The sequence below is a fragment of the Lygodium microphyllum genome, chromosome 21 (genome assembly GCF_053477565.2).
Source record: "Lygodium microphyllum isolate KBCC chromosome 21, Lygodium_microphyllum_v1.1.10, whole genome shotgun sequence".
NCBI lineage: Eukaryota > Viridiplantae > Streptophyta > Polypodiopsida > Schizaeales > Lygodiaceae > Lygodium > Lygodium microphyllum.
This window is the reverse complement of record NC_141155.1, coordinates 85,773,562-85,787,085: the sequence shown is the minus strand read 5'-3', so window position 1 is coordinate 85,787,085 and position 13,524 is coordinate 85,773,562. Positions and strand designations below refer to the sequence as shown.

The 13,524-nt window shown below is 43.1% G+C and overlaps 1 protein-coding gene across 1 annotated transcript in view; it reads right to left on the bottom strand.

The window, feature by feature from the left end:
- LOC148018237 (chaperone protein dnaJ 15-like) overlaps positions 1-13,524 on the bottom strand; it is a 51,083-nt gene that overhangs the window by 25,302 nt on the left and 12,257 nt on the right. Inside the window, exons 8-11 of the mRNA XM_087661606.1 lie at positions 7,256-7,345; positions 6,995-7,103; positions 6,738-6,886; positions 6,532-6,585 (exon numbers count right to left, since the gene is read on the bottom strand). Of these exons, the coding sequence (XP_087517732.1) occupies positions 6,532-6,585; positions 6,738-6,886; positions 6,995-7,103; positions 7,256-7,345 (402 nt within the window). The remainder of the gene's footprint in view (positions 1-6,531; positions 6,586-6,737; positions 6,887-6,994; positions 7,104-7,255; positions 7,346-13,524) is intronic.

Genomic DNA, 13,524 nt, shown 5'->3' with positions numbered 1-13,524 from the left:
ATGCTGAAGAAGGAAGAGGAGCCTAATATCGGTCTTCGTATGGTGCCGAGAACCATAAGAAATGAAAGAAGATGAACTGGAGGAAGTGGATGAAGCAACCCGCTAGAATAGCAAGATAGAAGTCACCGCCATGATAGCATCAAGAGAGATGCAACACAATCAGTCTCAAGAGGAGAAACCGCCATCCTGGAAGAAAAGCAAGCACTCCTTGGATAATACCATGAAAGGAACTGTGCGCATCCCCATGTCTCTAGCCCAGGTAGGACCAAAGCAATCTGCAAGTTAGCCCAACACTGAAAGACAAAACCCAGCAAAAGAGATAAAAATCTGCAAACACAGAGGTTAGTCGTAAAATACTCCAAAGCAAAACAGAACAAAAAGAAAATCTAATGCAAAATAAATGCAATGAATGTGTATGTGTATGTGTATAAGTAAATGTAACGGAAGTCAAAAGAATGAAAAAACTAAGGACAATGAATCCTATGGACCCGACTCTAAGAGTGCGAAAAATGAATGCTAGACTAATCGAGGGTATCTGAAAGGACCTAGAGACATGTTAGTCTAAGAAGGTAGCCACCATTGCATACGTCCAATAGCACGGCTCTGCCAAGGGAACGCCTGACGAGGTGGGAAGAAAGGTGAGATGGATGCATGACAAAGAGAAGGGCTGTTGAGGCTATACTGGAGCCACATGTCCAATAACAACAAGTGCTGAAGGAGCACATGAAGCAGGAGCGGAAGGCATAGCCCCACTGGACTGTGCAATCGTAGTGGTCTGCCGAGGCTTTTTAGGTGGAAAACCTTGGGCCTTGGAGCGACACTCCTCGTCCACATGGCCTGCTCTCTGGCAGTGTGTGCAAAACCAGTTTTTCTTAGGGAGTTGCTACCAAATAGGTCTAGATTCTTTGGTTCCATCTGAGGAAGAGGAGTCACCCTTGGTTTGGCTTACCTTCGCATCTTGCGAGTTCTTGCCACTGGTGATTTTTCCTCCCGAAGAAGAGGCAACCAACCCCCTCTGCTCTAGATAAGGCTGTGATAAGTGTTTCTTGTGGACTTGATTATGCATCCTTTCGTAATGCAAGAACTGGCACTCAAACTCATAGAAGGTTGGAAATCAAGGTTAGGAGATGATATATTGAATGAAATTGAAGTATTTTTCGAGCAACTTATTCAAAAAGAATATAACCTGATCGTCATTTGACTTTGGAGAGCCAGTAGTGGCGAACCCAGCAAGTAACCACCTATATTCAACCAGCTTGACTTTCAGATCCTCCCCTTCCTTAATAGAGAATTCTTGAAGCTCAAAGTCAAGATTGATGCGCCAAGTACAATCACAAGCCGCATAGCGGTCGAGAAGGTGACTCCAACGCTCAAACGCGAGCGGGAAGTGCTACAACTAAGACTGAAACTCAAGAAGCAATCCCTGCATTAGCTCAACATTGACTGTGGCATTGTAGGCTCTCCATTGACGGATATAATCTGGATGAGCTAGTCGAGGGTCCAACATAGGCTCTAGACCAATGAAAAGGTCCCAAAGACCCTGAGACTCAACCACTTATTGCATGAAATTAGACCAAGTGGTAAAATTTGACCCGTTAAAACGTGTCTTATCCGTGAAGGCATTCTTGGCCGTTGCAACAGGAGTGTTAGTGCTTAGAGATGGATAGTGTGAAAAAGTGTAGTGTGGGTAGGATGGGGGAGTGGAGTACACTTGGAAATGGGCCCCAAAGTACCCACCAGACATGCGGGTAGTGTGCAAGGTGGATCCATAGGTAGGGATGGGCTAACTAGGCATGGGCATGGTAGCCACATGAGGAACCCAAGGAGGTGGGACGGGAACACGGGAAGCAGAAGATGCAAATCCTTGCGTAGGTATAATCCAAGGAGAGTGTGAAGATGCATCAAAGCTAAGGATAGAAACCCCTGCGTTTGAGTGATCATGTGAGATATGAAGCCAGGGATAGAGAGGGGGATACCCATCACAGTCGACCCACGAGTTACCGGTGCGCTCATTTGCTGAAAGATGAGAGGCACTGTGTGAAAGGGTAGCATTCCCCCTAACGAAGTACCATGGTGCAAAGAGGTAGAGAATGGGGTCGAGAAGGAAAGGGTGCTAGAAGCGGAGATGGAAGATCCAACCCCTAGAGGGTGATGTAGATGTGGAGTGTAATCCAAGGTTTTGGAAAGATGATGAGAGATGATCCAGGTGGGATATAGAAGAGGATGGGATGGGAGGGAAGTGAGAAGTGTGTGTGGCATGCTCAAATGAAACAGAAGCTATAGATGTACTTGAATTTCGTCTGCTTCGTGAGCCCCCTTTATTGAAGTTCACATACGCAAAGCCATCTGGATCCTGTACCTCAAAAGAAGAAACAGGCGAGGATTTTGACTCATGCAACACAAAAGAATTGCACAAACCTGACATTGGACCTGGCTGAGATTATGAAGATGGATCGCCACACGTTCCAAATGTCGTATGTCTTTTATGATCGAAGATGTGGCTAGCCTCATCAACCGGTCCGAATGTGGTAGCAAAACTAGTAGGAGAGGTGTAAACATCACCATACTTGTTGCGATAGTACTCCTTAAAGTCCTCTGTCGTGTTAGTGAAATCTGGTGAAAGTGGAGTGTCGTCCTCCTCACAGAGTCCATAATGCCATCTTAGGGCCTCCAATGAAGCCTGATAAGACATCATAGGAACTCGAGAATAAGGTGTCTGGGACATTGTGATTCCGTTAAGAGTCATATTGTGTGCACTTGCACAATATCCGCAGGTTACTCTTTACAAGAGCACCAGCTCTAATACCATGTGAAAAAAACTACTAGGGTTTGCACTGAGGATACACAATGTACGACCGTGACAAAAACACAAAGAGACAAACATAGACACAGAGGGCAAAACTCAAACCCAAAACGCAAAACTCAAAACTCAAACACAGAAACTCAAACACAAACAGAAGAAGGGAGAGAGAGAACACAACTCTGAAGTGAATGAATGTAAGAGTATACAGTGTGCTTAAGAGCAGAGCAATGTCGAAGTGTGACGTCCACTGGAGACGGATCCCAAGTTTGTGACCACCAGTCGGAGTGTGAAGAGAGAGGAAACTGCACAACGCTGACACCAAGGGCTGCCAGAGACAGAGGCGACCACTGCAGAGTGGTGAGATGACACTAGGCCGCTCCACAAGGATACAAACGCAAGTTGTAGGATATCACTTGATGTTGGAGATGCTGGCGATGGCAGCTGGAGGCCAAACGCAGCCTTGGAGATGGCGCTTGACAATGGGCAACAGCTAGAAGAAGGCGCCAAGGCACTACAAGGCTAGAGGGAGAGGTGGCAATAGTTGCGAGGACTGGACAGCCACGTGGAGGTAGACTGATGGCTGCAATCTGCACTGGAGAGTGTGAAACTTGCACAAATGGAATGAATGTTGAATGGGGACAGCCTGTCTATTTATAGATGTGGAAGGGCGCCCCAAAAATTAGGGTTTCCACTAAACTCTCTCGAACCGCTCCCCATTTTAGGGTTTTTACTCTAAAAGAGCATTTTTTAGTGTGTTTTGGGACTGTTTAAGAGACTGATCAACAAGTAATGCATATTTTAGCTCAACACTCTACACACTTATTGCATGCATGGTGGGCATTCTAGGACCCAATCCCAAGTAAACTCCATTTCCCTACCCTACCCACCTTGTCCATCTTATCCGACCACTACCACTCCTATTGCAATGGCCAAGAATGCCTTTACAGATAAGACTCATTTTAACGGGTCGAATTTCACCACTTAGTCAAACTTCATGCAACAAGTGCTTGAATCTCAAGGACTTTGGAACCTTGTTGTTGGTCTAGAACCTATGCCGAACCCTCAATTAGCTCACCCTAACCATATTTATCAATGGAGAGCCCGCAATGCCTTGTTAAGAGTTCGTATACAATCAATCCTCTCTTGAAAGCCAAACCACCTTTTAAAGTAAAACCTTCCATGAACACATCAAATGCATTAATAGAATAGGAGATGGTATTGTAACTCGTCGAACAATATTAATCACATGCCACCAAGAGCCTTGGATTTTAGTATTCCTATCCATAACACTCTAGTTCTCAAGAAAATAGTGGGCGATAGAGACCCAAGGCTGATGACCAACACAAATAGCTTGAAACGACAACCAACGAAGGACAACCATGTAAGTCACATCCAAAATAGCAAATTATTTTTATATGACCTTGCTTTCAGTGCTCATTGGAGCTTGATTGCCATAGAATGTATTGCCACAACCAATGTTTAGTTAATACAGGGTTGCTTCTTGAGTTCCACTCTCAGTTACAACATTTTTCCCTCGCATCTGAGCATTGGAGACATGTCATTGACTGCTATGCGGTGCGAGATCACACTCAACATATCAATCACAATTTTAAGCTTCAAGAGTTTTCCATTGAGGAAGGGGATGATTTGAAAGTCAAGTTGGCTGAATATCAACAGTTACTCGTGGAGTTTGCCACTCCTAGCTCCCCAAGGTCAAATGACAATCAAGTCACGTTCTTCTTGAACAAATTGCCCCATAAATACTTCCATTTTATCCAACATATTATCTCAATCTCTAGATTGCTAACCTTCTACAAGTTTGACTACTAGATCTTGTGTTACGAAAGGCTACACGATCAAGTCCACAAGAAATCCTTCACACAGTCTTACTCAAGAGTAGAGAGGGTTGGTTGCCTCTTCTTCGGGAGGGAGAACCAACAATGACAAGAGCTCACAAGATGTGAAGGCAAGCCAAACCAAGGGTGACTTCCCTTCTTCAAACGGAACCAAAGAAACAAAGCCCATCTAGCAAGAACTCCCTTTAGAAAATAGGTTTTACACACACTACCAAAGATCGGGCCATGTGGATGAGGAGTGTCATACCAAGGCCCAAGGTCTTCCTCCTAAGAAACCTTAGGAAACCGCTGCAATTGCCTTTACTCCTACTGGATAGTCCAATGGGGCTATGCCTCCCGCTGCTACTCCATGTGCTCCTTCAGCCCCAATAGTAGTTGTTGGACATATGGCACGTGGACAACTTCAATAGACAGTCTTTCACTACTCCTGAGGGACTAGTTGATTGGTCTGTGAGTACCAATCCCATTGCCCTTTACACATTCACTTCACATTCATCTCCATCTAGGACTATCTCACCTCCTCCTGAAGTGTTTCATTGGCAAAGCCCTGTTAGTGAGCATACACAATGGTGGCCGCATCCTTAACTTATCTCCATCTTCACACTCTTAGGTCTTTAGGCTACTGAGTCCGGCCCATAGGATTTTGTCCTTAGATTTTCATTCTTAAGTCTTATGTTGCATTTACTCACACACTAGAGCATCTCACTACTGACCTATGTGCTTGCAAATATTCATCTCTTTTGCAAGGTTTTGTTTTCAATGTAGGGTTACCATGCAAGTTTGCACTGGCCCTACCTAGTCTGGAGACTTGGGATGTGTAAGCGGATACCTTAGCCTATATATTCAAGCCCTATCACTTGTACTTTTATCCCACATATCTCACTATCAATCTATCTTTCAGTTTGTGTGTACTTACAAGAGTTCTCTCTCTCTCTCTCTCTCTCTCTCTCTCTCTCTCTCTCTCTCTCTCTCTCATGGAGTTCCATCCACCATAGCCTGTTAGTCAAACAGGCAAGCTCCATACCCACCAATGGTATCATAGCGGGTTTGACTTCAGCTTCACCCATGGCTGCCCAATCTTTTGATTGTTCTCTTCACGTATCCATCTTGTGCATTCTTTATGTTTGCCCATCACTTCAGAATAAGAAGAGCAATAACAAAGGAAGAAGGAGAAGGAGAAGGAGAAGTCTATGTGTTGTGCCAGGCAGGTCATTGTTCACGAGGCCTCTGCTGCCAGACCTGCATGCTGCTCCATAGCACTGCACTAGCCTACCCAGTCCATTTCACTGCCCCTGTCTATCTGTCCATGTGGCTCGCCTTCGCCTTGGATCTGTCGTGTCCAACTTAACACATTACCGGCTGTCCACGACTCTTCTGCCTATCCTGGTCAATTCTTATGCTCATCTCTCTGCAGATGTCACCCAGCTTCAGCATTGCCCTGCCACAATTCCTGTCTGCTGTGCTTCCTCAGTCCCCTGTTGTGCGCCATGTGGCTCCTCCTAGGCACCAACTTGCAAAAAATCTGTCACGTGTCTCTCCTTTGAACTCAGCCGAATCAGACGGCCCACCCTCAACAAAATTGAAAAGTGGGAATTGTAAGATAAGAAGTGCTGACATCTCTTCCTAAAAGCCTATGGTGCACATCCTTCTTCGTCTGTTGCTACATTGAACTCTCATATTTCTACTTAAAATAATTTTGCACTTGTTTTCTGTTCCTCTTCTGCTACATGTACGTTGACAAGCACAAACAGGTTCTTATCTTGGGGCTTTCTGAATTTATCTTAACCTTTACACCAGTGATGCATTAGATACAAAACAGCAAGACATAATGAATCTTTTCAATAAGACTATCAAGCAGGTTAAGAAACTCACAGCATTTTTTTCTTCCTTGAATTTGTTGCTAACAGCTGTAAATCGTGCTAAGACCTGAAGACACCATGGCCACTCTCATAAGCCCCAAAAAAGAAGTTCCTTGATTTAAACACCAAGACTTTGTACGGGAACAGGAAATAAAAGAAGAGAAAGACACGAGAAAACATCCATCCACATAGATACAAATGAGTCTTTGGGCAACTAACCTCTTTGTACTCAACCTCAAACTGTCTCAACTCATTCCGCTTGGTCAATAATTGGGCCTCAATACTTTTAAGCTTTTCTGCAGAATCTTTGGACATTTCTGCTGAGATAGCTTCGATAGTGTAAGTTGCACTCTTGAAAAAGTTGTCTCCTGTGAGTATTGTATAGAAGTGAGAAAACTTGCAGGAATAGACAATGGAAAGTAATATAAGGTGCAGCCAAGCATCCAGTTCAAATGATTGCCTGCATATAATCTCACCATATACAGCAAATATGTGTGTTCCAGCTTTCAATTCTGATACTTCACATGGCTGTAAACCCTCTAACTTCTTAAAAAATGCAGCTTCCGGGTCCTTGGCCACGGCCAGCTATTGAAGAAACAAGAGAGGAACATGTAAAACAGGGACACAGGAACTTTGAAAAGACAGGGTAACATCAAATAGTGCAAATCAAATTCGTAAAATTTGGCAATTAGTATTCAACATCTTAAAATGGCTCACTGCTGATGGGACATGCTCACCGCATTCATAGTCATATCCAACCGATAAACTTGAAAATGAAGAAAATACATCCCTGCTGCTGTGGCTTTTCCTGCCTTCGTACTATCCTCCTGAAAAATATCAAATGATGAAATGTTAAGATCTTGCATTCATTAAATCCTCACTCTAGATACTCAAAGATGACCCACTCTAAAAGTTAAGAGAGAACTGCAAGCTAAAATGAGGACAGATGATAAACTAAACAAGCACGAGGTTCTGACCATAAGCAGTGAGTAGCACCACATATTAAGCCCCAAGATCAGCCATGCTTAGTAGTAATTTTAGCTTGGCTAGACTGCTTATATATGGAACATAATCCCCCCCCCCTTTTTAATTAAAATTTTTTTATTATTTCCCCCCCAACTCATGCCGCCAACTGGCGGACGGCGCAAGGGGGGCTGCCGTGACAACGACGAGGGGGGGGGCTGCCACGTGCTGTGGGAGGAGGAGGGAGGGCCTCCATTACTAATCCCCCCCCCCCAAGGCCCTATAAAAAGCGCTTAAGTGGGAGGGAGGACCCTTCATGCTAGAGAGAGAACAAAAGAAAACTGAGAGAGAGAGAGAGAGGAAGGAAGAGTAAGAGGAAAGAGGGAGAGTAACACAAGAGAGAGAGAGAGGGAGAGAGAGAAGGAAACGGTTTTTTTTCCTTCCTCCTTGAAGAACTTTGAGCTTCTCGGAGCTTGCCGTCTTCTTTCTCCCCCCTCTTGGAGAAGGTCCTCGCAGACGAGTCCCTTCCGCGACGAGCCGTCTCTCTCGTAATCTAGGTGCCTCCCAAACGAAGTAAGGTCCAATCGAACACGAATCCCACCTCAACCGATGGAGCTGCGGGCCAAGGAACTGCGTCACTTGGTAATCACGTGCCTTCCATACACCCTACCTTGATGGGAGGTCTTAAGGACATAGACCGACTTCATTGGGAAGGGAAAGTTATTCGGCAAAAGTCTATCATAACTAACCACCATTTAGTTTACATCATTTTATCATATTGGAAATTGTGCTTACTTGCACTTTGGCATGTTTTTGAACAAGTAAATTGCATGGAAGATTTTGCATTCATGCACGCAAAAAAAAAGAAACGCAAGGACCTTATTGATTATGCTCATAATACTTTAGATTATGCACTAACATTAGCATGCTTGAAGGTACTGAAAAATGGGTTGTTAAAACACTTATACATATTCGTCAATTAAGCGAAAATCGTACTTTTTTTTCTTTGCATCACAAAATTTGTGAAATTGGAAAGGTAAAGTGACGGTTTGAATCAAGTACATAAAATTCCTGAATTGCTACGATGACGTTTAAGTATATCTAGGCCATTGCAATACTAAAACAGCTATTAGGCCCCTATAAACCTTCAAAGGGAAGTGGTTTGCTTTTGCCTTAGGCTTGATAACTTCACGTCCTCCACCCAAAAGAAAAAAAGTACAAGTCTCTATTTGTGTTTTGCATAAGCGCATCGAAATGAATTCCCAAAAGCAAAGGCCTGCATTGCAACATTGTCTTAGGAAAGATATGCCTCTAAATTGCATGGCATCATGATCAGTTTCAGTTGCGCTGCTAGGGATTCATCTTGAAGATAACTGTAAACCGCACATATGAAATACCAATAATTGCTCGAGAGTTGTTCAATAAAAATGAACCCTATATACGCAAGGATAGGGCTTAACTCAACTTATTTAGGGTTCTAAAGAAATTAAGCCAATCTATTATTACTTCATAGGGGGACGGAATTAAGGAATTCCCTATCCTTTGAAGGATATTGGAAATTACCGCTAAGGCAATAAGGACAAACGTTAGGGTCAAGAGAGGGACCCCACCTTAGCAGATGTCTCGAGCACTCACCTGCACCTTTGTTTGTGCTTGTAAATTTAGGAACATTGCTTCAACTAAAAAGAAAAAAAAAAGGGAAAAGAGAGATTGTGTAACCCCAAACTCATAAATGAGCGTAGTGAATCAGGTTGAACTTTTGGAGGGCGCGCCAAACCACCCCCAGCTGGCTGCCAACCCTAGCCAAGGGGGTTCTAAATAGCCGTGATGGGAACGTGGACCCAACCCACCACGAGAGGTCTCTCCGCAGATTGGTTTGAACGTAGAAGGACGCTTGGATGCCAAGAGGGGCTCTGGTCATAAATTCCCTGCCTCCGGGTCCTACTCAAACGATCGGCATGACTCGGAATAGATTTTCGAGAGGCCCTTGTTACTAGTGCAAGGCGGAAACTTCGTAAGAAAAAAAAGTGCATCCTTAAGGATTGCAGATATTGTCCCTTTTGAACAAGAAAGAGGTGGTTAAAATTTTACCAGCAAAGAGAATTAAAGTAATGGGGTGAAATGAATGCCATGGCTATCAAAAACACGGATTTCCTGACCTTCCCATGACTTATCACTTCTTGAGAATCCATTCCCCCAATCCATACTACTATTCTGTCCCTATATCTCATTCCAATAGGGAATTATTAACCTGGCGTTAATGTAACTCCTGAGAGGAAAAAATCATTTCAGCCAAACCCTATCCATTCCCGAATAATTGTACTTCAGACTTACATTTCCCTATTGTTAAATAAGAATTTTATGTTCATTTAAATGGTTGCATAGTTGCAATGGAAAAATACGTGCGCATTGATTTAAGTTGTATAGGGCTGTGTAAATGCAAACCTAACCCGGGAAAGTTTAACATGGTAATCAGATACATCCCCAAGCGCAAATCCAGAACCATGTTACCACACTGAGCCCAACAAAGGTACAAGAGAAAAAGTTTCTTCTCAAACAAATTAAACCACCAGAATTTGATGAAAAGGGGAAGACTATTGAAGCTGATGCTGAAATATGGATTGAATCCATGGAAGACTATTTTAGTGCAGCCGAAACAACACCTGTGAACCAAGCCATGATTGCTAAGCTCAAGCTCACCGGCGAGGCTAGACTGTGGTGGAAGCAATGGTGTAAAGACCAAGCAGTCACTGAAAGCACAATAACTTGGAAAAAGCTAAAGGAAGCAGTGCAGGGAAGGTATATACCACCTGCGTATAGAACTCAAAAGATGAATGAGTTCTTTAAGTTGAGGCAGTTGGGCCTGTCTCTAGAATCATACTACTCGAAATTTATTTCCTTGCTAAAATACGCCCCAACAATGAGCATCCCCCAACAAGTCTCGAAGTTTTGTGATGGGCTGAATCCGCCAATAAACACTCAGTTGGAATCAATGAGTCCTTCAAATTTACAAGATGCATTGATAAGAGCACGACCTATTGCCCCATAAGCCCAGCCAAAATCCAGAACTTGGGCTTTCAGAGACCAAAATACGGGGATGTCAAGAGCTCAAATTAAAACGACGCAAGGACAAGATCAAGGCCAACGGAAGAAGCCAAGAGCAAATGCAATCAATGACTTTGCCCCCACTCAAAGAAGTGATCAAAGCCTGCGTTGTTTCCACTACAATGAACCCAGGCACTTCAAAAGATAATGTCCCAAGCTTGGCAGGAACCGCCATCAAGGGAAATTTGGAGGCCAAGCCAGGGCTACCCGTGGCCACAGTCGTGCAGCATTGGGAAGGCCAAAAACTTCCAATATTACCTTTAAAGGATTATATGAAGAAGAAGATCCGTGCATGGAAGCCGAGATCGAGAGGGCAACCGTTTATGCCACCCTCCATAAGAAGGGCCCGAACTGCCAATGCTCGGTGATTCAAACACCATCGGACTACCAAGGTAAGGAATTCAAAACCCTGATTGACTGTGGGAGCACTCATTCTTTCATTTCACCGACCTTTGCAAGAAGGTTAGGGATAGCCACTATAGCTGCACCCACCTTACTTGTCAAACTAGCAAATGGGCGAGAAATCACTTGCACCAAACAAACTACTAAGGTGGAATTCCTACTCAGAAACGAGCCCACAACTGTTAAGTTCACAGTAATGAAACTAGGAGTCCATGAATGTCTACTCGCGATGGATTGGCTAATCCCCAATGATGCTCACATTCATTGTGGAAAGGGCCAAGTCTCCTTTCGGAATCCTAAGGGTGAGCTAGTTATAACACAAGGTGAAGCAGGTAAACCAAAGATCCAGTTAGCTAAGGCAACTCGAATAGTTCAAGGAATGAGGAAGAGATTACATGTCCGATGACTCAGAAGAAACAGTCAGAATGGGTGAGCACGAGTGATTCCTTTCACCTCCCAACCTTGCCTAGTATATTCCTGGCCAGACCATCGTGATCCAATTGCCAGCCGTCAAACCTTGGTGAGTCCTACTATTCTTGGACTCTTTTTAGTACTAGGCTCCCCTTAACCCCGTTCGGGCGCCTAAGAGCCCGGACGGTCATCCTCGTGCGTGTTCCCCATGATTTACCTTAATGTCACTTTAATGTCACATTCAATATTTGTGACCTTAATGTCACATTAAATATCACTTTAATGTTACATTAATGTCACATTTCCTTCCCCTTAAGAATCGGTTTCATCCTCGAAAACGATACTTGGAAGGTCTAATTGTAAATCGGGAAACCTTTTCTTTAAAGTACTTACTCGCTCCCATGTTGAGCTTTCTTCTGAACAATCTTTCCACTTAACCAAACATTCTTGATAAATAGTATTCCTCGTTCGTCTATTATGAACATCTAATATTCTTTCTGGTTCATGTGGATTAGATTGGTCATTGAATAGCTCCTCAATGGCATCATTTAAGATTAGATTATCCAAAACACCCAACTTCTTCCTTAATTTACTTACATGAAAAACTGGATGTGTTTTACTACCAACAGGTAGTTGGAGCTTGTAAGCCAATTCTGCCACCTTTTTAAGTATTATGAAAGGACCACAATACCTTGGTGAAAGCTTTGGACATTGTCCCTTTTTCATAGTTTTAGTTTGTTCAAGCACCTTAAGATAGACTAATTCTCCTTTTTCAAAGGAGATGTCTCTTCGGTGAGGATCTGCATATGCTCTAGCTCGGTTTTGAGCCTTTTTAATATTTTCTTGAGCAAATTTTAACATACTATTCATATCCTCCAAAAAGTCTTTAGCTTCCTGAACCTTTTCCTTATGCAGTCCTACTGCAAAAGGAGCTCTGGGCTGAAACCCATACATTAACATAAATGGACTATATCCAGTGGAAGAGTGCTTGGCACTGTTATATGCAAACTCTGCTATCGGTAAATACTCTTCCCAATTAGTTTGCCTTTTACTTACATATGCCCTAAGCATATCTTCAAGGATTTGGTTAACCCTTTCAGTTTGCCCATCTGTTTGCGGATGATCCGCCGTACTCATGCTAAGTTTAGTATCCAATTTCCTAAATACCACACGACAAAATTGGCTATCAAATTTTCTGTCCCGATCAGAAACTATATTTGCCGGAAGGCCATACAATCGGTATATGTTCTCTACGAACAATCTAGCCAATTCTGGTGTTTTAACATCAGTTGAAGTTGGAATGAACCTAGCCATTTTGATTAACCTATCCACAATCACCCACACAAAGTCGTGCCCTCTCTGTGTTCTGGGTAAAGCAACAATAAAGTCCATGGAGATACTCTCCCATTTTCCCGAAGGAATCTCTAGTGGATGGAGAAGTCCTCCCATTTTCAATCTTTCAGCTTTATTAACCTGGCATTTATTACATTTGACTACATAGTCAAGGACGTCCTTATTCATTCCAAGCCAATAGAACTGCCTTTTAATAAGACTATAAGTCTTATTCACTCCTGGATGTCCCGCGCTAGGGGTATCATGACACTCAAAGAGTATCTAGCGCCTTATTTCTGTATCTTTCGGGACACATACCCTACCTTTGTAGAGTAAATAACCATTATCAATGGTAAAATTCTTCCACTTGAATCGAGTTTGAGAAACCCCTAATGCTCCATTTCCTTGTTGAACATCCTCAGATATTCCTTCCTCAGTAGAAGCACTTTCATTTAGATTCCCATTTTTTACTACTTCCCATATGTTGGAATATGCCGGATCAACCTCGCATTTCCCTTTTAAAGATTCAAGCAAGTTGGAAGTGAACTGAGTAAAACTCAATTCATTAATGATGGGCATTCTGCTGAGTGCAACAGCTACTATATTATACTTTCCTTTTCTATATCTTATCTCATAGTCGAACTCTTGAAGGAGTTCGGCCCATCTGGCTTTACGCCCGTGTAAATCCAGTTGATCATTAAGCCACTTAATGCTTTCATGATCCGATAAAATCAAAAGTTTGGCACAGTACAAATAGTGCCTCCATTTCTTCATTGCATGTACTATTGCATAC